This window comes from Oncorhynchus kisutch, linkage group LG1, assembly GCF_002021735.2.
Source record: "Oncorhynchus kisutch isolate 150728-3 linkage group LG1, Okis_V2, whole genome shotgun sequence".
NCBI classification, from domain to species: Eukaryota; Metazoa; Chordata; class Actinopteri; order Salmoniformes; family Salmonidae; genus Oncorhynchus; species Oncorhynchus kisutch.
The window spans coordinates 15,990,697-16,016,798 of NC_034174.2; the positions used below are offsets into that span (position 1 = coordinate 15,990,697).

Sequence of the window (26,102 nt, forward strand, 5' to 3'; positions counted from 1 at the left end):
CTGCGCTCTCTGGCTATGCTCTCTGGCTGCGCTCTCTGGCTATGCTCTCTGGCTGCACTCTCTGGCTATACTCTCTGGCTATGCTCTCTGGTTGCACTCTCTGGCTATACTCTCTGGCTGCAGTCTCTGGCTATACTCTCTGGCTATATTCTCTGGCTATACTCTCTGGCTATACTCTCTGGCTACACTCTCTGGCTATGCTCTCTGGCTATGCTCTCTGGTTACACTCTCTGGCTATACTCTCTGGCTATACTCTCTGGCTATACTCTCTGGCTATGCTCTCTGGCTACACTCTCTGGCTATAGTCTCTGGCTATACTCTCTGGCTATACTCTCTGGCTATACTCTCTGGCTACACTCGCTGGCTATACTCTCTGGCTATACTATCTGGCTATACTCTCTGGCTATACTCTCTGGCTATGCCCTCTGGCTATACTCTCTGGCTATACTCTCTGGCTATACTATCTGGTTACACTCTCTGGATATACTCTCTGGCTACACTCTCTGGATATACTCTCTGGCTATACTCTCTGGCTACACTCTCTGGCTACACTCTCTGGCTATACTATCTGGCTATACCTTCTGGCTATACTCTCTGGCTATACTCTCTGGCTATACTATCTGGTTACACTCTCTGGATATACTCTCTGGCTACACTCTCTGGATATACTCTCTGACTATACTCTCTGGCTACACTCTCTGGTTACACTCTCTGGCTATACTCTCTGGCTACACTCTTTGGCTATACTCTCTGGCTATACTCTCTGGCTATACTCTCTGGCTACATCCTCTGGCTATATTCCCTGGCTATGCTCTCTGGCTATGCTCTCTGGCTACACTCTCTGGCTAAACTCTCTGGCTACACTCTCTGGATATACTCTCTGGCTACACTCTCTGGCTACACTATCTGGATATACTCTCTGGCTATACTCTCTGGATATACTCTCTGGCTATACTCTCTGGCTATACTCTCTGGCTATACTCTCTGGCTGTACTCTCTGGCTACACTCTCTGGCTACACTCTCTGGCTACACTCTCTGGCTATACCCCCTGGCTACACTCTGGCTACGCTTTCTGGCTACACTCTCTGGCTAAACTCTCTGGCTACACTCTCTGGATATACTCTCTGGCTACACTCTCTGGCTACACTATCTGGATATACTCTCTGGCTATACTCTCTGGCTGCGCTCTCTGGCTATGCTCTGGCTGCGCTCTGTGGCTAGGCTCTCTGGCTGTGCTCTCTGGCTATGCTCTCTGGCTACACTCTCTGGCTGCGCTCTCTGGCTGCGTTCTCTGGCTATGCTCTGTGGCTACACTCTCTGGCTGCGCTCTCTGGCTATGCTCTCTGGCTGCGCTCTCTGGCTATGCTCTCTGGCTGCACTCTCTGTCTATACTCTCTGGCTATGCTCTCTGGTTGCACTCTCTGGCTATACTCTCTGGCTGCAGTCTCTGGCTATACTCTCTGGCTATACTCTCTGGCTATACTCTCTGGCTATACTCTCTGGCTACACTCGCTGGCTATACTCTCTGGCTATACTCTCTGGCTATACTCTCTGGCTATACTCTCTGGCTATGCCCTCTGGCTATACTCTCTGGCTATACTATCTGGTTACACTCTCTGGATATACTCTCTGGCTACACTCTCTGGCTATAATCTCTGGCTATACTCTCTGGCTACACTCTCTGGCTACATCCTCTGGCTATATTCTCTGGCTATGCTCTCTGGCTATGCTCTCTGGCTATACTCTCTGGCTATACTCTCTGGCTATGCTCTCTGGCTATACTCTCTGGCTATACTCTCTGGCTATACTCTCTGGCTATGCTCTCTGGCTATACTCTCTGGCTATGCTCTCTGGCTACACTCTCTGGCTATAGTCTCTGGCTATACTCTTTGGCTATACTCTCTGGCTATACTCTCTGGCTACACTCGCTGGCTATACTCTCTGGCTATACTCTCTGGCTATACTCTCTGGCTATACTCTCTGGCTATGCTCTCTGGCTATACTCTCTGGCTATACTATCTGGTTACACTCTCTGGATATACTCTCTGGCTACACTCTCTGGATATACTCTCTGGCTACACTCTCTGGCTACACTCTCTGGCTATACTCTCTGGCTACACTCTCTGGCTACACTGTCTGGCTATACTCTCTGGCTACACTCTCTGGCTATACTCTCTGGCTATACTCTCTGGCTATACTCTCTGGCTACATCCTCTGGCTATATTCTCTGGCTATATTCTCTGGCTATGCTCTCTGGCTATGCTCTCTGGCTATACTCTCTGGCTATACTCTCTGGCTACACTCTCTGGCTAAACTCTCTGGCTATACTCTCTGGATATACTCTCTGGCTACACTCTCTGGCTACACTATCTGGATATACTCTCTGGCTATACTCTCTGGCTACACTATCTGGATATACTCTCTGGCTATACTCTCTGGCTACATCCTCTGGCTATACTCTCTGGCTACACTCTCTGGCTATATTCTCTGGCTATGCTCTCTGGCTATGCTCTCTGGCTATACTCTCTGGCTATACTCTCTGGCTACACTCTCTGGCTAAACTCTCTGGCTACACTCTCTGGCTACACTATCTGGATATACTCTCTGGCTATACTCTCTGGCTACACTATCTGGATATATTCTCTGGCTATACTCTCTGGCTATACTCCCTGGCTACACTCTGGCTATACTCTCTGGCTACACTCTCTGGCTATACTCTCTGGATATACTCTCTGGCTACACTCTCTGGCTACACTCTCTGGCTATACTCTCTGGCTACACTTTCTGGCTACACTCTCTGGCTACACGCTCTGGCTACACTCTCTGGCTACCCTCTCTGGCTACACTCTGGCTATACTCTCTGGCTATACTCTCTGGCTACACTCTCTGGCTATACTCTCTGGATATACTCTCTGGCTATACCCCCTGGCTACACTCTGGCTACGCTTTCTGGCTACACTCTCTGGCTAAACTCTCTGGCTACACTCTCTGGATATACTCTCTGGCTACACTCTCTGGCTACACTATCTGGATATACTCTCTGGCTATACTCTCTGGCTGCGCTCTCTGGCTATGCTCTGGCTGCGCTCTGTGGCTAGGCTCTCTGGCTGTGCTCTCTGGCTATGCTCTCTGGCTACACTCTCTGGCTGCGCTCTCTGGCTGCGTTCTCTGGCTATGCTCTGTGGCTACACTCTCTGGCTGCGCTCTCTGGCTATGCTCTCTGGCTGCGCTCTCTGGCTATGCTCTCTGGCTGCACTCTCTGTCTATACTCTCTGGCTATGCTCTCTGGTTGCACTCTCTGGCTATACTCTCTGGCTGCAGTCTCTGGCTATACTCTCTGGCTATACTCTCTGGCTATACTCTCTGGCTATACTCTCTGGCTACACTCGCTGGCTATACTCTCTGGCTATACTCTCTGGCTATACTCTCTGGCTATACTCTCTGGCTATGCCCTCTGGCTATACTCTCTGGCTATACTATCTGGTTACACTCTCTGGATATACTCTCTGGCTACACTCTCTGGCTATAATCTCTGGCTATACTCTCTGGCTACACTCTCTGGCTACATCTTCTGGCTATATTCTCTGGCTATGCTCTCTGGCTATGCTCTCTGGCTATACTCTCTGGCTATACTCTCTGGCTATACTCTCTGGCTATGCTCTCTGGCTATACTCTCTGGCTATACTCTCTGGCTATACTCTCTGGCTATGCTCTCTGGCTATGCTCTCTGGCTATACTCTCTGGCTATGCTCTCTGGCTACACTCTCTGGCTATAGTCTCTGGCTATACTCTTTGGCTATACTCTCTGGCTATACTCTCTGGCTACACTCGCTGGCTATACTCTCTGGCTATACTCTCTGGCTATACTCTCTGGCTATACTCTCTGGCTATGCTCTCTGGCTATACTCTCTGGCTATACTATCTGGTTACACTCTCTGGATATACTCTCTGGCTACACTCTCTGGATATACTCTCTGGCTACACTCTCTGGCTACACTCTCTGACTATACTCTCTGGCTACACTCTCTGGCTACACTGTCTGGCTATACTCTCTGGCTACACTCTCTGGCTATACTCTCTGGCTATACTCTCTGGCTATACTCTCTGGCTACATCCTCTGGCTATATTCTCTGGCTATATTCTCTGGCTATGCTCTCTGGCTATGCTCTCTGGCTATACTCTCTGGCTATACTCTCTGGCTACACTCTCTGGCTAAACTCTCTGGCTATACTCTCTGGATATACTCTCTGGCTACACTCTCTGGCTACACTATCTGGATATACTCTCTGGCTATACTCTCTGGCTACACTATCTGGATATACTCTCTGGCTATACTCTCTGGCTACATCCTCTGGCTATACTCTCTGGCTACACTCTCTGGCTATATTCTCTGGCTATGCTCTCTGGCTATGCTCTCTGGCTATACTCTCTGGCTATACTCTCTGGCTACACTCTCTGGCTAAACTCTCTGGCTACACTCTCTGGCTACACTATCTGGATATACTCTCTGGCTATACTCTCTGGCTACACTATCTGGATATATTCTCTGGCTATACTCTCTGGCTATACTCCCTGGCTACACTCTGGCTATACTCTCTGGCTGCAGTCTCTGGCTATACTCTCTGGCTATATTCTCTGGCTATACTCTCTGGCTATACTCTCTGGCTACACTCTCTGGCTATGCTCTCTGGTTACACTCTCTGGCTATACTCTCTGGCTATACTCTCTGGCTATACTCTCTGGCTATACTCTCTGGCTATGCTCTCTGGCTATACTCTCTGGCTATGCTCTCTGGCTACACTCTCTGGCTATAGTCTCTGGCTATACTCTCTGGCTATACTCGCTGGCTATACTCTCTGGCTATACTCTCTGGCTATACTCTCTGGCTACACTCTCTGGCTATACTATCTGGTTACACTCTCTGGATATACTCTCTGGCTACACTCTCTGGATATACTCTCTGGCTATACTTTCTGGCTACACTCTCTGGCTATACTCTCTGGCTATACTCTCTGGCTACACTCTCTGGCTACATCCTCTGGCTATATTCTCTGGCTATGCTCTCTGGCTATGCTCTCTGGCTATACTCTCTGGCTATGCTCTCTGGCTACACTCTCTGGTAATACTCTCTGGCTATACTCACTGGCTATACTCTCTGGCTACACTCACTGGCTACACTCTCTGGCTATACTCTCTGGCTATGCTCTCTGGCTATACTCTCTGGCTACACTATCTGGATATACTCTCTGGCTATACTCTCTGGCTATACTCTCTGGCTGTACTCTCTGGCTACACTCTCTGGCTGCACTCTCTGGCTACACTCTCTGGCTGCACTCTCTGGCTACACTCTCTGGCTATACTCCCTGGCTACACTCTGGCTACGCTCTCTGGCTACACTCTCTGGCTGCGCTCTCTGGCTATGCTCTGGCTGCGCTCTGTGGCTAGGCTCTCTGGCTGTGCTCTCTGGCTATACTCTCTGGCTATACTCCCTGGCTACACTCCCTGGCTACACTCCCTGGCTACGCTCTCTGGCTACACTCTCTGGCTGCGCTCTCTGGCTATGCTCTCTGGCTGCGCTCTGTGGCTAGGCTCTCTGGCTGTGCTCTCTGGCTATGCTCTCTGGCTACGCTCTCTGGCTGCGCTCTCTGGCTGCGTTCTCTGGCTATGCTCTGTGGCTACACTCTCTGGCTGCGCTCTCTAGCTATGCTCTCTGGCTGCGCTCTCTGGCTATGCTCTCTGGCTGCACTCTCTGGCTATACTCTCTGGCTATGCTCTCTGGTTGCACTCTCTGGCTATACTCTCTGGCTGCAGTCTCTGGCTATACTCTCTGGCTATATTCTCTGGCTATACTCTCTGGCTATACTCTCTGGCTACACTCTCTGGCTATGCTCTCTGGCTATGATCTCTGGTTACACTCTCTGGCTATACTCTCTGGCTATACTCTCTGGCTATACTCTCTGGCTATGCTCTCTGGCTATACTCTCTGGCTATGCTCTCTGGCTACACTCTCTGGCTATAGTCTCTGGCTATACTCTCTGGCTATACTCTCTGGCTATACTCTCTGGCTATACTCTCTGGCTATGCCCTCTGGCTATACACTCTGGCTATACTATCTGGTTACACTCTCTGGATATACTCTCTGGCTACACTCTCTGGATATACTCTCTGGCTATACTCTCTGGCTACACTCTCTGGCTATACTCTCTGGCTATACTCTCTGGCTACACTCTCTGGCTACATCCTCTGGCTATATTCTCTGGCTATGCTCTCTGGCTATACTCCCTGGCTACACTCTGGCTACACTCTCTGGCTACACTCTCTGGCTGCGCTCTCTGGCTATGCTCTGGCTGCGCTCTGTGGCTACGCTCTCTGGCTGTGCTCTCTGGCTATACTCTCTGGCTATACTCTCTGGCTATACTCCCTGGCTACACTCTGGCTACGCTCTCTGGCTACACTCTCTGGCTGCGCTCTCTGGCTATGCTCTCTGGCTGCGCTCTGTGGCTAGGCTCTCTGGCTGTGCTCTCTGGCTATGCTCTCTGGCTACACTCTCTGGCTGCGCTCTCTGGCTGCGTTCTCTGGCTATGCTCTGTGGCTACACTCTCTGGCTATACTCTCTGGCTATGCTCTCTGGTTGCACTCTCTGGCTATACTCTCTGGCTGCAGTCTCTGGCTATACTCTCTGGCTATATTCTCTGGCTATACTCTCTGGCTACACTCTCTGGCTATGCTCTCTGGTTACACTCTCTGGCTATACTCTCTGGCTATACTCTCTGGCTACGGTCTCTGGCTATACTCTCTGGCTATACTCTCTGGCTATACTCTCTGGCTACACTCGCTGGCTATACTCTCTGGCTATACTCTCTGGATACACTCTCTGGCTACATCCTCTGGCTATATTCTCTGGCTATGCTCTCTGGCTATACTCCCTGGCTACACTCTGGCTACGCTCTCTGGCTACACTCTCTGGCTGCGCTCTCGGGCTATGCTCTGGCTGCGCTCTGTGGCTAGGCTCTCTGGCTGTGCTCTCTGGCTATACTCTCTGGCTATACTCTCTGGCTATACTCCCTGGCTACACTCTGGCTACGCTCTCTGGCTACACTCTCTGGCTGCGCTCTCTGGCTATGCTCTCTGGCTGCACTCTGTGGCTAGGCTCTCTGGCTGTGCTCTCTGGCTATGCTCTCTGGCTACACTCTCTGGCTGCCCTCTCTGGCTGCGTTCTCTGGCTATGCTCTGTGGCTACACTCTCTGGCTGCGCTCTCTGGCTATGCTCTCTGGCTGCGCTCTCTGGCTATGCTCTCTGGCTGCACTCTCTGGCTATACTCTCTGGCTATGCTCTCTGGTTGCACTCTCTGGCTATACTCTCTGGCTGCAGTCTCTGGCTATACTCTCTGGCTATATTCTCTGGCTATACTCTCTGGCTATACTCTCTGGCTACACTCTCTGGCTATGCTCTCTGGCTATGCTCTCTGGTTACACTCTCTGGCTATACTCTCTGGCTATACTCTCTGGCTATACTCTCTGGCTATGCTCTCTGGCTACACTCTCTGGCTATAGTCTCTGGCTATACTCTCTGGCTATACTCTCTGGCTATACTCTCTGGCTACACTCGCTGGCTATACTCTCTGGCTATACTATCTGGCTATACTCTCTGGCTATACTCTCTGGCTATGCCCTCTGGCTATACTCTCTGGCTATACTCTCTGGCTATACTATCTGGTTACACTCTCTGGATATACTCTCTGGCTACACTCTCTGGATATACTCTCTGGCTATACTCTCTGGCTACACTCTCTGGCTACACTCTCTGGCTATACTATCTGGCTATACCTTCTGGCTATACTCTCTGGCTATACTCTCTGGCTATACTATCTGGTTACACTCTCTGGATATACTCTCTGGCTACACTCTCTGGATATACTCTCTGACTATACTCTCTGGCTACACTCTCTGGTTACACTCTCTGGCTATACTCTCTGGCTACACTCTTTGGCTATACTCTCTGGCTATACTCTCTGGCTATACTCTCTGGCTACATCCTCTGGCTATATTCCCTGGCTATGCTCTCTGGCTATGCTCTCTGGCTACACTCTCTGGCTAAACTCTCTGGCTACACTCTCTGGATATACTCTCTGGCTACACTCTCTGGCTACACTATCTGGATATACTCTCTGGCTATACTCTCTGGATATACTCTCTGGCTATACTCTCTGGCTATACTCTCTGGCTATACTCTCTGGCTGTACTCTCTGGCTACACTCTCTGGCTACACTCTCTGGCTACACTCTCTGGCTATACCCCCTGGCTACACTCTGGCTACGCTTTCTGGCTACACTCTCTGGCTAAACTCTCTGGCTACACTCTCTGGATATACTCTCTGGCTACACTCTCTGGCTACACTATCTGGATATACTCTCTGGCTATACTCTCTGGCTGCGCTCTCTGGCTATGCTCTGGCTGCGCTCTGTGGCTAGGCTCTCTGGCTGTGCTCTCTGGCTATGCTCTCTGGCTACACTCTCTGGCTGCGCTCTCTGGCTGCGTTCTCTGGCTATGCTCTGTGGCTACACTCTCTGGCTGCGCTCTCTGGCTATGCTCTCTGGCTGCGCTCTCTGGCTATGCTCTCTGGCTGCACTCTCTGTCTATACTCTCTGGCTATGCTCTCTGGTTGCACTCTCTGGCTATACTCTCTGGCTGCAGTCTCTGGCTATACTCTCTGGCTATACTCTCTGGCTATACTCTCTGGCTATACTCTCTGGCTACACTCGCTGGCTATACTCTCTGGCTATACTCTCTGGCTATACTCTCTGGCTATACTCTCTGGCTATGCCCTCTGGCTATACTCTCTGGCTATACTATCTGGTTACACTCTCTGGATATACTCTCTGGCTACACTCTCTGGCTATAATCTCTGGCTATACTCTCTGGCTACACTCTCTGGCTACATCCTCTGGCTATATTCTCTGGCTATGCTCTCTGGCTATGCTCTCTGGCTATACTCTCTGGCTATACTCTCTGGCTATGCTCTCTGGCTATACTCTCTGGCTATACTCTCTGGCTATACTCTCTGGCTATGCTCTCTGGCTATACTCTCTGGCTATGCTCTCTGGCTACACTCTCTGGCTATAGTCTCTGGCTATACTCTTTGGCTATACTCTCTGGCTATACTCTCTGGCTACACTCGCTGGCTATACTCTCTGGCTATACTCTCTGGCTATACTCTCTGGCTATACTCTCTGGCTATGCTCTCTGGCTATACTCTCTGGCTATACTATCTGGTTACACTCTCTGGATATACTCTCTGGCTACACTCTCTGGATATACTCTCTGGCTACACTCTCTGGCTACACTCTCTGGCTATACTCTCTGGCTACACTCTCTGGCTACACTGTCTGGCTATACTCTCTGGCTACACTCTCTGGCTATACTCTCTGGCTATACTCTCTGGCTATACTCTCTGGCTACATCCTCTGGCTATATTCTCTGGCTATATTCTCTGGCTATGCTCTCTGGCTATGCTCTCTGGCTATACTCTCTGGCTATACTCTCTGGCTACACTCTCTGGCTAAACTCTCTGGCTATACTCTCTGGATATACTCTCTGGCTACACTCTCTGGCTACACTATCTGGATATACTCTCTGGCTATACTCTCTGGCTACACTATCTGGATATACTCTCTGGCTATACTCTCTGGCTACATCCTCTGGCTATACTCTCTGGCTACACTCTCTGGCTATATTCTCTGGCTATGCTCTCTGGCTATGCTCTCTGGCTATACTCTCTGGCTATACTCTCTGGCTACACTCTCTGGCTAAACTCTCTGGCTACACTCTCTGGCTACACTATCTGGATATACTCTCTGGCTATACTCTCTGGCTACACTATCTGGATATATTCTCTGGCTATACTCTCTGGCTATACTCCCTGGCTACACTCTGGCTATACTCTCTGGCTACACTCTCTGGCTATACTCTCTGGATATACTCTCTGGCTACACTCTCTGGCTACACTCTCTGGCTATACTCTCTGGCTACACTTTCTGGCTACACTCTCTGGCTACACGCTCTGGCTACACTCTCTGGCTACCCTCTCTGGCTACACTCTGGCTATACTCTCTGGCTATACTCTCTGGCTACACTCTCTGGCTATACTCTCTGGATATACTCTCTGGCTATACCCCCTGGCTACACTCTGGCTACGCTTTCTGGCTACACTCTCTGGCTAAACTCTCTGGCTACACTCTCTGGATATACTCTCTGGCTACACTCTCTGGCTACACTATCTGGATATACTCTCTGGCTATACTCTCTGGCTGCGCTCTCTGGCTATGCTCTGGCTGCGCTCTGTGGCTAGGCTCTCTGGCTGTGCTCTCTGGCTATGCTCTCTGGCTACACTCTCTGGCTGCGCTCTCTGGCTGCGTTCTCTGGCTATGCTCTGTGGCTACACTCTCTGGCTGCGCTCTCTGGCTATGCTCTCTGGCTGCGCTCTCTGGCTATGCTCTCTGGCTGCACTCTCTGTCTATACTCTCTGGCTATGCTCTCTGGTTGCACTCTCTGGCTATACTCTCTGGCTGCAGTCTCTGGCTATACTCTCTGGCTATACTCTCTGGCTATACTCTCTGGCTATACTCTCTGGCTACACTCGCTGGCTATACTCTCTGGCTATACTCTCTGGCTATACTCTCTGGCTATACTCTCTGGCTATGCCCTCTGGCTATACTCTCTGGCTATACTATCTGGTTACACTCTCTGGATATACTCTCTGGCTACACTCTCTGGCTATAATCTCTGGCTATACTCTCTGGCTACACTCTCTGGCTACATCTTCTGGCTATATTCTCTGGCTATGCTCTCTGGCTATGCTCTCTGGCTATACTCTCTGGCTATACTCTCTGGCTATACTCTCTGGCTATGCTCTCTGGCTATACTCTCTGGCTATACTCTCTGGCTATACTCTCTGGCTATGCTCTCTGGCTATGCTCTCTGGCTATACTCTCTGGCTATGCTCTCTGGCTACACTCTCTGGCTATAGTCTCTGGCTATACTCTTTGGCTATACTCTCTGGCTATACTCTCTGGCTACACTCGCTGGCTATACTCTCTGGCTATACTCTCTGGCTATACTCTCTGGCTATACTCTCTGGCTATGCTCTCTGGCTATACTCTCTGGCTATACTATCTGGTTACACTCTCTGGATATACTCTCTGGCTACACTCTCTGGATATACTCTCTGGCTACACTCTCTGGCTACACTCTCTGACTATACTCTCTGGCTACACTCTCTGGCTACACTGTCTGGCTATACTCTCTGGCTACACTCTCTGGCTATACTCTCTGGCTATACTCTCTGGCTATACTCTCTGGCTACATCCTCTGGCTATATTCTCTGGCTATATTCTCTGGCTATGCTCTCTGGCTATGCTCTCTGGCTATACTCTCTGGCTATACTCTCTGGCTACACTCTCTGGCTAAACTCTCTGGCTATACTCTCTGGATATACTCTCTGGCTACACTCTCTGGCTACACTATCTGGATATACTCTCTGGCTATACTCTCTGGCTACACTATCTGGATATACTCTCTGGCTATACTCTCTGGCTACATCCTCTGGCTATACTCTCTGGCTACACTCTCTGGCTATATTCTCTGGCTATGCTCTCTGGCTATGCTCTCTGGCTATACTCTCTGGCTATACTCTCTGGCTACACTCTCTGGCTAAACTCTCTGGCTACACTCTCTGGCTACACTATCTGGATATACTCTCTGGCTATACTCTCTGGCTACACTATCTGGATATATTCTCTGGCTATACTCTCTGGCTATACTCCCTGGCTACACTCTGGCTATACTCTCTGGCTACACTCTCTGGCTATACTCTCTGGATATACTCTCTGGCTACACTCTCTGGCTACACTCTCTGGCTATACTCTCTGGCTACACTTTCTGGCTACACTCTCTGGCTACACGCTCTGGCTACACTCTCTGGCTACCCTCTCTGGCTACACTCTCTGGCTACACTCTCTGGCTACACTCTCTGGCTACACTCTCTTGTGTCATCACTTTAATCTCTGCCAGGTTTCCTCTTTCTCATGCAGACTTACAAAAACCTACCAGACTTGACACTCCCCATCTCTGAGTCCTATCTCTCCCTATTCACCCCTCACCACACATTTGACAGTAAGAACATTACAATAAAACTTCCACAGCCACATTTTCAATTTATATCTCTTAAACGGTCTACTATTCCTCAATTCATCTATTAATTCTGTCTAAACCTTCCTGTTCGTTTTCTCACTCTTTGCCTGTCAATCATCTCCAACTGCATCCCAATATGAAAATGCCCCACTCAACCATGAGTTGAGGTACGTGGAACAGGGACGTGATAAGATGTGCTGCTTTTAACGGTGACAAGGTAAAAGTGGATTGTGTGGCAGTGACATTGAAGATTGGTTGACAAATATAATACTAGTCTAGCGATATTACAGCAAAGACAATGAATGTGTTCGTGATCATGCTTATTCATTTGCATCAGCAAGGGTGAGAGGGTTAGAGTTGGATGTTGGTCTATCAGAGAGGTTCACTCGAGTACTGATGCAGTCCTTCAAACACGCGAGGACATTGTGTTAAGGGCAGTTTGGTGGCATGGGTGATTAGGTAGGACTTGCTGGTTCATCGGTGAAGATGATTAGGTTAGAGATGCTGGTTTATCAGATACAGAGAAAGTGGGTTAGGAATGCTGGTGGAAGTTCCGAAAAAAAGTCTCTGGGTTAGAGGGTGAAGGGGATTGGCTTAGAAAAAATGGTTGCATTATTTACAGTGAAAGTGATTGGCTTAGAGAAAATAGTTGCATTATTTACAGCGAAGTTGATTGGCTTAGAGAAAATGATTTCATTATTTACAGTGAAGATGATTGGCTTAGAGAAGCTGAGTTATCAATAACGGTGAAGGTGATTGGCTTCAGAAACCCCTTGTGCATCAAAAGCGTACTATGGAGTCCCTTCCCAGTGTTTGTTTATCCCTCGCCTGACTGTCATTTCAGTGAGGCCCTTTTTCCCCGAAGAGCCCAATCATAATTAACCAAGGCAGCTTCTAATTAGGAGCTAAATAAATCCACACAGGAAAGACTGATTGGTTCATTTTCTTCAGCCATCCACCACCTGTTTTGCTCGATTCATTACCCAAATTGTTAATTTCATCTCCCCATTCTCAATGTTTTATTCAAAGGTTGAAGAGGCCAGGAACGACCTTTTGAAGACTTTTATTTCCACCTTTACCCATCCAGGGCTCACCCAGACTACAATCATCTCTCGCTCCTGATCCAGCTTATCCCTTTGATATTATTGTGTGTGTGTGTGAGTGTGCAACCAGTTTGAAATGGCTAGCTAGTTAGCGATGCACGCTAGTAGCTTTTCAATCGGTGAAATCACTAGCTCTGAGACTTTGAAGTAGTTGTTTCACTCGGCTTTTGTGGAGCAATAGGTAATGATGCTTCATGGAAAGCAGCTGCTGATGTTTTCAGAGGGTCCATGGTTCGAGCCTAGTTGGCTCAGTTGGCCTTGGCCAAGCTGCTGGGGTTGCTGTGCAGAAGGAGATGGTCAAAGAGGGGTGAGTGTAACCGGTGTGAAATGGCTAGCTAGTTAACGGTGTGCGCTAGTGACGTCACTCGCTCTGAGACCTTGAAGTAGAAACAAACTGGGCTTTCACAGTGTAATGTAATGCAAAGAAAATCAAAACACTAAATGACTGTGTTTCAAATGGAATGCCAAGCTAGAATAATAATAGTTTTGCCAGCTAGATGGCCGACATCTCTGCTACTTGCCCTCAACCAAATCGTTACCTTGGAACATAATTTACAATTTATACGTATTTCACTAGCAGCCAAATAACAGTATCAAATCAAGGTGAGATAATGCATAACACAGACCATTGCAATTTCACCCCGAGTGAGCGATGTCTGTTCCCTGCTGAAGCCTAAGTAATAATCTTCTATTGGGGGGCCTGATCTTGTCTCTTTCATTTGGGTATTTCTTGCAGAGAGATTTCCCCCCCAACAATGGCAGAAAATACAACTCTAAAATCAATAACATATTATTCTACACTCTTAGAAGATATGTGCTAAGTAGAACCATACAGGGTTCTTCTGTTTGTCCCCATAGGGGAAAGCTTTTTGGTGCTGTTTAGAACCCTTTGCAGAGGGTTATATCTAGAACCCTCTATGTATGGTTCTTCAAAGAACCCCCTGTATATGGTTCTACCTAGAACCCTCTATGAAGGGTTGTACCAAAGACAATTGTATCATCTAAAGGTTCTTCCTAGAAACGTCTTTGAAGGGTTCTACCGAGAACCCTTATCTTTGGACAGCGCTTCCTAGAACCCTCTATGAACGGTTCCACCAGCCTTATTAGCCTTTAACAATGTATTATTTAAGACAATACATATATATATATATATATATATATATATATATATATATATATATATATATATATATATATATATATATATATATATATATATATAATGGCTTTTATTTGAGGGCCTAGTTATACCCTAACACAGTGGTGTTACGAATCTCCTAGTTTACAGGCCAAATGAGGCCTGTAGGTCACACTATGCTGGCTTGCAAAGCAATGTGTAATTCCTATTGGAATCCAGCCAGGATAAGGATATCCAACAAGTGGAATTTTGTACCACCCGGAACCTACATTCAGAATGACTGGCAGGGTAGGGAGGAATGAATACTGAGACTGCCTCAATCATCTAGACTTGAACAACCATCTCAGTAACTAACGGGTGCAATAACTTCAACAGATTGGATTAGTTTAGAAAACTATGTTATTTATCTTTGTGTAGCATAAAATTAATCAACCAATCAATGTACATGCAAAAACACAGATATTACAGTAAAACAAACAATTCTGAAAATGATCTCTGCAATAGAGCATGCTGGGAAATATTACTGTATATATGGTTCTACATAGAACCTTTCTTGTCTGCCAAATAATCCTTCTTGACTGAATTATTTTAATCATCAAATAACCCTTTCTTCAAAAAAACAGTTCTTAGGATGCTAAAGGTTGTAGGTAGAACCCTTTGCCTTACAAAGAATCCTTGTCTTCCAAAATGGGTTCTTCTGATCAAAACAGTTCTTGGTAGAACCCTATCCATCTGCAAATAACCCTTTTGGAACCCCTTTTTCTAAGAGTGAACTGATAGCAAATGCGGTGGTGCTGGGACCAAAAATAAAGGCCAACACATCATGCCTATGACATTTAATGTGCCCATGTGTGTCTGTGTGTGTATTAAATTCATAGTAAGAGGGATTTATAATTGGAACCTGACAATGAAAACAGTTAATTGTCAAAAACCCAGGGTTAGATTAGATTAGAGTTTATTAGTCACATGCACAGGGGGACAGGGGGAGCAGGTCACTGACTAGTGGTGGCTATTCAGCATCCTGATGGTCTGGGGGTTGAATCGATTGGCCAGTCTGAGTGATGGAACAGGGCGTAGCTTGGGTGGCTGAGGTCCCTGATGATCTTCTTAGCCTTCCTGTGTCAACTATTTATATTTCCTATTTCGCAACAAAGCATCCTTCACTCATGCTGCCAAACATACCCTTGTAAAACTGACCATCCTACCAATCCTCGACTTCGGCGATGTCATTTACAAAATAGCCTCCAATACCCTACTCAACAAATTGGATGCAGTCTATGACAGTGTCATCCGTTTTGTCACCAAAGCCCCATATACTACCCACCATTGTACCTGTACGCTCTCGTTGGCTGGCCCTCGCTTCATACTCGTCGCCAAACCCACTGGCTCCAGGTCATCTACAAGACCCTGCTAGGTAAAGTCCCCCCTTATCTCAGTTCGCTGGTCACCATAGCATCACCCACCTGTAGCACGCGCTCCAGCAGGTATATCTCTCTGGTCACCCCCAAAACCAATGCTTTCTTTGGCCGCCTCTCCTTTCAGTTCTCTGCTGCCAATGACTGGAATGAACTACAAAAATCTCTGAAACTGGAAACACTTACAGTGGGGAGAACTAGTATTTGATACACTGCCGATTTGTGCAGCTTTTCCTACTTATAAAGCATGTAGAGGTCTTTAATTTTATCATAGGGACACTTCAACTGTGAGAGACGGAATCTAAAACAAAAATCCAGAAAATCACATTGTATGATTTTTAAGTTATTAATTAGCATTTTATTGCATGACATAAGTATTTGATCACAATTCCGGCTCTCACAGACCTGTTAGTTTTTCTTTAAGAAGCCCTCCTGTTCTCCACTCATTGCCTGTATTAACTGCACCTGTTTGAACTCGTTACCTGTATAAAAGACACCTGTCCACACATTCAATCAAACAGACTCCAACCTCTCCACGATGGCCAATTCCCAGAGAGCTGTGTAAGGACATCAGGGATAAAATTGTAGACCTGCACAAGGCTGGGATGGGCTACAGGACAATATGCAAGCAGCTTGGTGAGAAGGCAACAACTGTTGGCGCAGTTATTAGAAAATGGAAGAAGTTCAAGATGACGGTCAATCACCCTCGGTCTGGGGCTCCATGCAAGATCTCACCTCGTGGGGCATCAATGATCATGAGGAAGGTGAGGGATCAGCCCAGAACTACACAGCAGGACCTGGTCAATGACCCGAAGAGAGCTGGGACCACAGTCTCAAAGAAAACCATTAGTAACACACTACGCCGTCATGGATTAAAATCCTGCAGCGCACGCAAGGTCCCCCTGCTCAAGCCAGCGCATGTCCAGGCCCGTCTGATGTTTGCCAATGACCATCTGGATGATCCAGAGGAGGAATGGGAGAAGGTCATGTGGTCTGATGAGACAAAAATAGAGCTTTTTGGTCTAAACTCCACTCGCCGTGTTTGGAGGAAGAAGAAGGATGAGTACAACCCCAAGAACACCATCCCAACCTTGAAGCATGGAGGTGGCAACATCATTCTTTGGGGATGCTTTTCTGCAAAGGGGACAGGATGACTACACCATATTGAGGGGAGGATGGATGGGGCTATGTATCGCAAGATCTTGGCCAACAACCTCCTTCCCTCAGCAAGAGCATTGAATGTAGGTGGTGGCTGGGTCTTCCAGCATGACAACGACCTGAAACACACAGCCAGGGCAACTAAGGAGTGGCTCCGTAAGAAGCACCTCAAGGTCGTGGAGTGGCCTAGCCAGTCTCCAGCCCCGAACCCAATTGAAAATCTTTGGAGGGAGCTGAAAGTCCGTATTGGCCAGCGACAGCCCCGAAACCTGAAGGATCTGGAGAAGGTCTGTATGGAGGAGTGGGCCAAAATCACTGCTGCAGTGTGTGCAAACCTGGTCAAGAACTACAGGAAACGCATGATCTCTGTAATTGCAAACAAAGGTTTCTGTACCAAATATTAAGTTCTGCTTTTCTGATGTATCAAATACTTATGTCATGCAATAAAATGCAAATTAATTACTTAAAAATCATACAATGTGATTTTCTGGATTTTTGTTTTATATTCCGTCTCTCACAGTTGAAGTGTACCTTTGATAGAATTTACAGACCTCTACATGCTTTGTATGTAGGGAAACCTGCAAAATTGTCAGTGTATCAAATACTTGTTCTCCCCACTGTATCTCCCTCACTAGCTTTAAGCACCAGCTGTCAGAGCAGCTCACAGATTACTGCACCTGTACATAGCCCATCTATAATTTAGCCCAAACAACTACTTCTTTCCCTACTGTATTTTTTTACTTTATTTATTTATTTTGCTCCTTTGCACCCCATTATTTTTATTTCTACTTTGCACATTCTTCCACTGCAAATCTACCATTCCAGTGTTTTACTTGCTATATTGTATTTACTTTACCACAATGGCCTTTTTTTGCCTTTACCTCACTTATCTCACCTCAATTGCTCACATCGTATGTAGACTTGTTTCTACTGTATTATTACCTGTATGTTTGTTTTACTCCATGTGTAACTCTGTGTTGTTTTATGTGTCGAACTGCTTTGCTTTATCTTGGCCAAGTCGCAATTGTAAATGAGAACTTGTTCTCAACTAGCCTTCCTGGTTAAATAAAGGTGTGGGGGGGGGGGGGGAAACAACTGGTGTTGAAGAGTCGAGGTTGAAGAGTCTCTGTCATGCCTTCTACACCATGGAGTCCGTGTGGTTTGACCATTCCAGCTTCTCAGAGATTTTTTGGAATTTTCTCCACTGCGGCTCCGTTGATGAGGATGGGGGAGTGCCCAACCTGGCTCCTCCTGAATTCCACAATCAGCTCCTTTGTTTTGCTGATGCTGAGGGAGAGGTTATTTACCTGGCACCCCGCCGTCAGAGTGCCTACCTCCTCTTTGTAGGCCGTCTCGTCGTAGTTGGTAATCAGGTCTACCTACTACTGTGGTGTCTCAGCAAACTTGATGATGAAGTTGGAACTGTGTGAGGCCATGCAGTCGTGGGTTTACAGAGGGGACTTGTTGAAGATCAGTGTGGAGGAGATGACGTTGCCTACTTTCACCACCTGGGGGTGGTGAAAGGATGAGTTCAGTCCCAGGGCCGTGAGCTTTGTGGTGAGCTTTGTGGTGACCTAAGACGACACTATGGTATTGAAGGCCGAGCTGTAGTCAGTGAACAGCATCCTCACAAATGCATTCCTTTCGTTCAGGTGGGTGAGGGCAGTGTGCAGTGCAATGGCAATTGCATTGTCCTTGGATCTGTCTGGGGCGGTAAGCGAATTGGAGAGGGTCGAGTGTGTCGGGGAGGTAGGAGGTGATATAGACTTTGACTAGCCTCTCAAAGCACTTCATGATGACGGAAGTGAGTGCTAGGTGTTGGTAATCATGCAGTTCAGTTACTTTCCCTTTATTGGGCACGGGGATGATAGTGGATATCTTGAAGCAGGAGGGAACAACTGCCTGAGCTAGAGAGAAAATGTCAGAAAACACTGGTCTGCACACACATGCTCTGAGGGCATGGCTAGAGAAGCCGTCTGGGCCGGCAGCCTTGCGAGGGTTAACACGTTTGAATGACTTACATATGTCCTCCGTGGAGACTGTAAGCATGTGGCCCTTGTTATCGTCAGGGGTTCACCTCTGCAGCACAGAGACGTAATGCTTGAAGCGTGAGAAAAAGGTGTTTAGCTTGTCCGGTAGCGCGGCGTTGGTGTTCGCAACGTGACTGGCTTTCTTTTTGTAATCTGTGATCGTTAGAAGCCCCTGACACATACGCCTCGTGCCTGACCAGCTGAATTGCTCCTTCACTTTGTCCCTATACGTGTGTGTCTCATCATCTTGATCAATCTGCGCAGGTCGTATTTGTACTGTTTAACCATACAATTGTCCTCGTTCACCTTGCCTATAAGCAGCTAGAGTTTGGTAAGGATAAGGGCAAGACTAGTAGGCTAGACCTCAAGATAGTTTTAACATGAGGTGTTATTCATCCCACTACTAAGCAATCCCATCCAATGCTTCCTCCACACATACTACTGTGGAATATTCCTTTAAAAAATGAATAGCCGCTATATGCTGTTTTTACGCCTGGACACAGAGAACCGGAGATGGAGGACACAGACAGTGTCACCTTTTGGGCAGGCAGAACTGTGGTGGTACTCACTTACGTTCCCAAGGGTACTGTGGGATACGGGTGCCACAAAGGCCATCAATTCAAAGCTGTGAGCGATATGGAGTCCAGAACATCTGGCGAACATTCTAATTATGGAGTGTTTATACTGGAGGGGTGGAGGGACGCACTACAACCCGGGAGAGAAAGGGATGATTGAATGAACAGACATGGGGAGAGGAGGGACGGAGAAGACAGGACAGAGGTTAAGTTAGAGGGAGGGTACAGGAGTAAGGGTCAGTTGGAGAGAGTAAACACTGTGGACCAGTGACATGACACAGGGTGGTGATGGAGGTGAAGGAATAGTAGGGTGGAAAAGAAGTAGGAAGCAGTGGGAGAGGGCAAAGGATAGAGGATGCTGGAGAAACTAAACACTCCTCCAAAAGCTCCCTCACTTACCTCTTCATAACCAGTCACTTGGTTCTGGACACAATGGAGGTGGGGTGACCTTTAGCGGTATGCTGTGGTGCGCCATGGGTTTTGTCAGGGGCTTGGCCTCAGCAGTACCATTTTAATGATGACCGATGTCCTCCAATTAGACGTGTTGACAGGCCTTAAAGTGCTGTGTCATTAATCACAGGAGGGCTGCCTCCGCACACCATGAAAATCACACCGTGATTTATAACATAGCTAGCTCTTCTCTCTGTCCGTCCACATATTTCTCTATCTCCATCTTTTTCTTTTTTCTCTCTCTGTCCCACCATTACTCTCCTCCGTCTCTCTCTGTCTCCTTCATCTTTCTCTCTCTCCTTCATCTCTCTCTATCACTCTCTCTCTCCTCTGTCTCTCCCTCCTTATTCATTCCTTCCTTCCTTTTGTGCTCGGACAATGTAGGGAATTCATGCATTTGATACTGGTAGCCTATTAATCAGGTGGCTTGGTAGCACAAAGAGGAGTGGTGAGTCACTGTGACCTTTACATCTTCTGGAAGGACTAATAACTGTTCCCAGACCAGTGACAGACTAAGGCATTGTCAGGACACCCTGCATAGGGCTCCCGAGAGGCGTCACTATAGACCCTGGTCTGATTCCAGGCTGTATCACAACCGGCCGTGATTGGGAGTCCCATAGGGTGGCACACAATTGGCCGGGGTTTGGCCAGGGTAGACCGTCATTGTAAATAAGAATTTGCTCTTAACTGACTTGCCTAGCTAAATAAAAATAAAATGCCTTCTACAGAGGATTGTGGCCTCAGCAGGTGGATCTATAGATGACTCATAATAATAGCGACGTTACATGAAGTCTCGATAGTTACTATACAGCCATGTACAGTTGAAGTCGCAAGTTTACATGTACCTTAGCCAAATACATTTAAACTCAGTTTTTCACAACTCCTGACATTTAATCCTAGTAAAAATTCCCTGTCTTAGGTCAGTTAGGATCACCACTTCATTTTAAGAATGTGAAATGTCAGAATAATAGTAGAGAAAATGATTTATTTAGGCTTTTATTTCTTTCATCACATTCCCAGTGGGTCAGAAGTTTACATACACTCAATTAGTATTTGGTAGCATTTATTTTAAATAGTTTAACTTGGGTCAAATGTTTTGGGTAGCCTTCCATAAGCTTCCCACAATAAGTTGGGTGAATGTTGGCCTATTCCTCCTGACAGAGCTGGTGTAACTGAGTCTGGTTTGTAGGCCTCCTTGCTCTCACACACTTTTTCAGTTCTGCCCACAAATCTTCTATGGGATTGAGGTCAGGGCTTTGTGATGGCCACTCCAATACCTTGACCTTATTGTCCTTAAGCCATTTTGCCACAACTTTGGAAGTATGCTACCAAGCTTTAACTTCCTGACAGATGTCTTGAGGTCATTGTCCATTTGGAAGACCCATTTGCGACCAAGCTTTAACTTCCTGATGAGATTGAGATGTTGCTTCAATATATCCACATAATATCCCCCCTCATGATGCCATCTATTTTGTGAAGTGCACCGGTCCCTCCTGCAGCGAAGCACCCCCACAACATGATGCTGCCACCCCCATGCTTCACGGTTGGGATGGTGTTCTTCAGCTTGCAAGCCTCCTTTTTTTATGGCGGTTTTGGAGCAGTGGCTTCTTCCTTGCTGTTGATATAGGACTCGTTTTACTGTGGATATAGATACTTTAGTATATGTTTCCTCCAGCATCTTCACAAGGTCCTTTGCTGTTGTTCTGGGATTGATTTTCACTTTTTGCGCCAAAGTATCATCATCTTTAGGAAGACAGAACGCGTCTCCTTCCTGAGCGGTATGACGGCTGCGTGGTCCCATGGTGTTTATACTTGCGTACTATTTGTACAGATGAACGTGGTACCTTCAGGTGTTTGGAAATTCCCCAAGGAAATTGCTCCCAAATTGCTCCCAAGGATGAACCAGGTCTACAATTTTTTTTCTGGGGTCTTGGCTGATTTCTGTTGATTTTACCATGATGTCAAGTCAAGAGACACTGAGTTTGAAGGTAGTCCTTGAAATACATCCACATGTACACCTCCAATTAACTGAAATTATGTCAATTAGCCCATCAGAAGCTTCTAAAGCCATGACATCCTTTTCTGGAATTTTCCAAGATGTTTAAAGGCACAGTCAACTTAATGTATGTAAATGTCTGACCCACTGGAATTGTAATACAGTGAAATATAAGTGAAATAATCTGTCTGTAAACAATTGCTGGAAAAATTACTTGTGTCATGCACAAAGTAGATGTTCTAACCGACTTGTCAAAACTATAGTTTGTTAACAATAATTTCTTTGGAGTTGTTGAAAAATTTGTTTTAATGACTCCAACGTAAGTGTATGTAAACTTCCGACTTCAACTGTATGTTTGGTATAGTCTAGGCCTACTATCCTGTCTTGTGTTTGGGTGTTCCTTGGTTATTTATTGGGGCATTGGTTGAGGTAAAACCCACAGAGAGTGCTGCTGACGTCCACAGTTGTATGTACTCCAGGGTTTTTCCTATCCTGGGAGGAAAGTAGGAGCTGCAGTCGCTGTCACATGCACAGAAGACCTTTAGGGTTTAAAATACTCAGTAGATTGGTAGGGTTAGGTACTTCAGTTTTAGGGTTTAAAATACTCAGTAGATTGGTAGGGTTAGGTACTTCAGTTTTAGGGTTTAAAATACTCAGTAGATTGGTAGGGTTAGGTACTTCAGTTGTAGGGTTTAAAATACTCAGTAGATTGGTAGGGTTAGGTACTTCAGTTTTAGGGTTTAAAATACTCAGTAGATTGGTAGGGTTAGGTACTTCAGTTTTAGGGTTTAAAATACTCAGTAGATTGGTAGGGTTAGGTACTTCAGTTGTAGGGTTTAAAATACTCAGTAGATTGGTAGGGTTAGGTACTTCAGTTGTAGGGTTTAAAATACTCAGTAGATTGGTAGGGTTAGGTACTTCAGTTTTAGGGTTTAAAATACTCAGTAGATTGGTAGGGTTAGGTACTTCAGTTTTAGATAGTTAGTTCGGCAAGTTCACGAGGGCTTCATAGGGTTAAGAAATTGAGGTAAGTTGGTGGTTGAAGATATCCCTCTAGTGGTGTGGGGGCTGTGCTTTGGCAAAGTGGGTGGGGTTATATCCTTCCTGTTTGGCCCTGTCCGGGGGTGTCCTCGGATGGGGCCACAGTGTCTCCTGACCCCTCCTGTCTCAGCCTCCAGTATTTATGCTGCAGTAGTTTATGTGTCGGGGGGCTGGGGTCAGTTTGTTATATCTTGAGTACTTCTCCTGTCCTATTCGGTGTCCTGTGTGAATCTAAGTGTGCGTTCTCTAATTCTCTCCTTCTCTCTTTCTTTCTCTCTCTCGGAGGACCTGAGCCCTAGGACCATGCCCCAGGACTACCTGACATGATGACTCCTTGCTGTCCCCAGTCCACCTGGCCATGCTGCTGCTCCAGTTTCAACTTCCACCTGACTGTGCTGCTGCTCTAGTTTCAACTGTTCTGCCTTATTATTATTCGACCATGCTGGTCATTTATGAACATTTGAACATCTTGGCCATGTTCTGTTATAATCTCCACCCGGCACAGCCAGAAGAGGACTGGCCACCCCACATAGCCTGGTTCCTCTCTAGGTTTCTTCCTAGGTATTGGCCTTTCTAGGGAGTTTTTCCTAGCCACCGTGCTTCTACACCTGCATTGCTTGCTGTTTGGGGTTTTAGGCTGGGTTTCTGTACAGCACTTTGAGATATCAGCTGATGTACGAAGGGCTATATAAATAAATTTGATTTGAAATTAGATTTGATATTAGGTACTCGACAGTTGGGGTGAGGGTACTTTAAGGTTTGACAGGTGGGGGTTATGTGCAGTTGGGGTTAGGTAGGTCCTTCAGGGTTTGGGGTTAGGTAGGTAAGTACTTCAGGGTTTGCGGTTAGGTAGGTAGGTCCTTCAGGGTTTATGGTTAGGTAGGTATGTCTTCAGGGTTTGTGGTTAGGTAGGTATGTCTTCAGGGTTTGTGGTTAGGTAGGTATGTCTTCAGGGTTTGTGGTTAGGTAGGTAGGTTCTTCAGGGTTTGGGGTTAGGTAGGTAAATCCTTCAGGGTTTGGGGTTAGGTAGGTAAATCCTTCAGGGTTTGGGGTTAGGTAGGTAAATCCTTCAGGGTTTGTGGTTAGGTAGGTATGTCTTCTGGGTTTGGGGTTAGGTAGGTAAGTCCTTCAGGGTTTGGGGTTAGGTAGGTAAGTCCTTCAGGGTTTGGGGTTAGGTAGGTAAGTCCTTCAGGGTTTGGGGTTAGGTAGGTAAGTCCTTCAGGGTTTGGGGTTAGGTAGGTAAGTCCTTCAGGATTTGGGGTTAGGTAGGTAGGTCCTTCAGGGTTAGGTAGCTAGGTAGGTAGGCAGTTAGGTCCTTCAGGGTTAGGTAGCTAGGTAGGTAGGCAGTTAGGTCCTTCAGGGTTTGGGGTTAGGTAGGTAGGTAGTTAGGTTCTTCAGGGTTTGGGTTTAGGAAGGTCCTTCAGGGTTTGGGGTTGGGTAGGTCTTTCAGGGTTTGGGGATAGGTATGTAGGTCCTTCAATGTTTGTGGTTAGGTAGGTAGGTATGTAGGTCCTTCAGGGTTTGGGGTTAGGTAGGTAGTTACTTCAGGGTTTGGGGTTAGGTACACTCTTAGAAAAAAAGGTGCTATCGAGAACCTTTAAGGGTTATTTGGCTGTCCCCATAGGAGAACACTTTGAAGAACACTTTTTTTGTTCCACATAGAACACTTTCCCCAGATGGTTCTACACGAAACCCTGGAACCAAAAAGGGTTATATTTGGAACCAAAAAGAGTTATCCTATGGGGACAGCCGAAGAACCTTTTGGGAACCCTTTTTTCTAAGAGTGTAGGTAAGTCATTCAGGGTTTGGGGTTAGGTAGGTAAGTACTTCAGGGTTTGGGGTTAGGTAGGTAGGTACATCATGGTTGATTGAATCTCTTGGGAGGACAGTTAGTGGGAGCTTGGTCACATGCATGGTGCTGGCCCCAGGCCTGTCACACACACTCATAGCCACAGTGTCGGCAGCGTACTAACACACACAGACAGCCTGGAGGCCTGTGACCAGTGGGACAACAAGACGTACAGGGGAGCAGGATGGGCAGGACTGGGAGGACACACACCACTGTACTCACATAGTCTGATTCCGCTTTCGAATCATAGTACTCCATGTCGCTCTCCTGCGCGGAAAAGAAAGGTGAAAAGACAGGTGATGAGAGAAGATATAGCAGTGACTATATCCATTAGGCTCTTCTGCTGGTGTAGCTGTATGAAGATATCAAGGTTATATTCAGACACACTAGACAGCATGAGAATATAATCAGCATCACAGAACACTGGGGAGGTAGTGTGATGAAAGTTTGTGGAATGGAACTTTGTGGAATGTGTTTCTGAGACGTGCTGTGTTCTAATGCAGTACAGGATGCAATCTAGTAGTGTTGTAACGTGGTATTTATTATAATAGGAAATATAGTGCTATGCTGTATGTATGGCATGATTTACTATGGTGCAGTGGTTGTTAGCTGGATTTAGGATGAGTATATAGAGTGGAATGAGCTAGCATTGCTCCCTAGAGCTCTCATCCACTGCTTATTGTCTGTTGAGTTCATGGTAAATAGCGCCTCTCATCTCAGAGGAGAAAGAAAAGACAGAGAACAGGACAGAAGCCAAGTTCATTGCAGCGTTCCCTGTACGCCTACAAAGCCCACAACCCCCACGCTCCCCAGCCCAGAGCTTGCCCCCTCCCTCCGACCCCCACCTCCTCGCCAGGGCTGCGTGCGGCACGGTGCGGCATAAGTCTGGGCCCGCCTCAATATCATTGGGAGGGAGCCTGGATGAGGACACGCTCTCAAGGGCACTGGAGTGACTGCTTCTCCCGCTGTGGAGGAGCTCTGCTCATTCTCTGACAGCAGAGGAGAGGAGAGGCTGAGGGAGCCCTTCACACACACACACACACACACACACACACACACACCTCTCTCTCTCTCTCTCTCTCTCTCTCTCTCTCTCTCTCACACTGTCTCACTGTCTCTCTCTCTCTCTCTCTCACACTGTCTCACTGTCTCTCTCT

General features: G+C 47.0%; 1 protein-coding gene across 1 annotated transcript in view; it reads right to left on the reverse strand.

Annotated features, from left to right (window-relative positions):
- Positions 1-26,102, reverse strand: part of LOC109878204 (voltage-dependent calcium channel subunit alpha-2/delta-2-like) — a 274,608-nt gene that overhangs the window by 102,138 nt on the left and 146,368 nt on the right. The window contains 1 exon segment of the mRNA XM_031785639.1: positions 25,168-25,212. Coding sequence (XP_031641499.1) covers positions 25,168-25,212 — 45 coding nt within the window.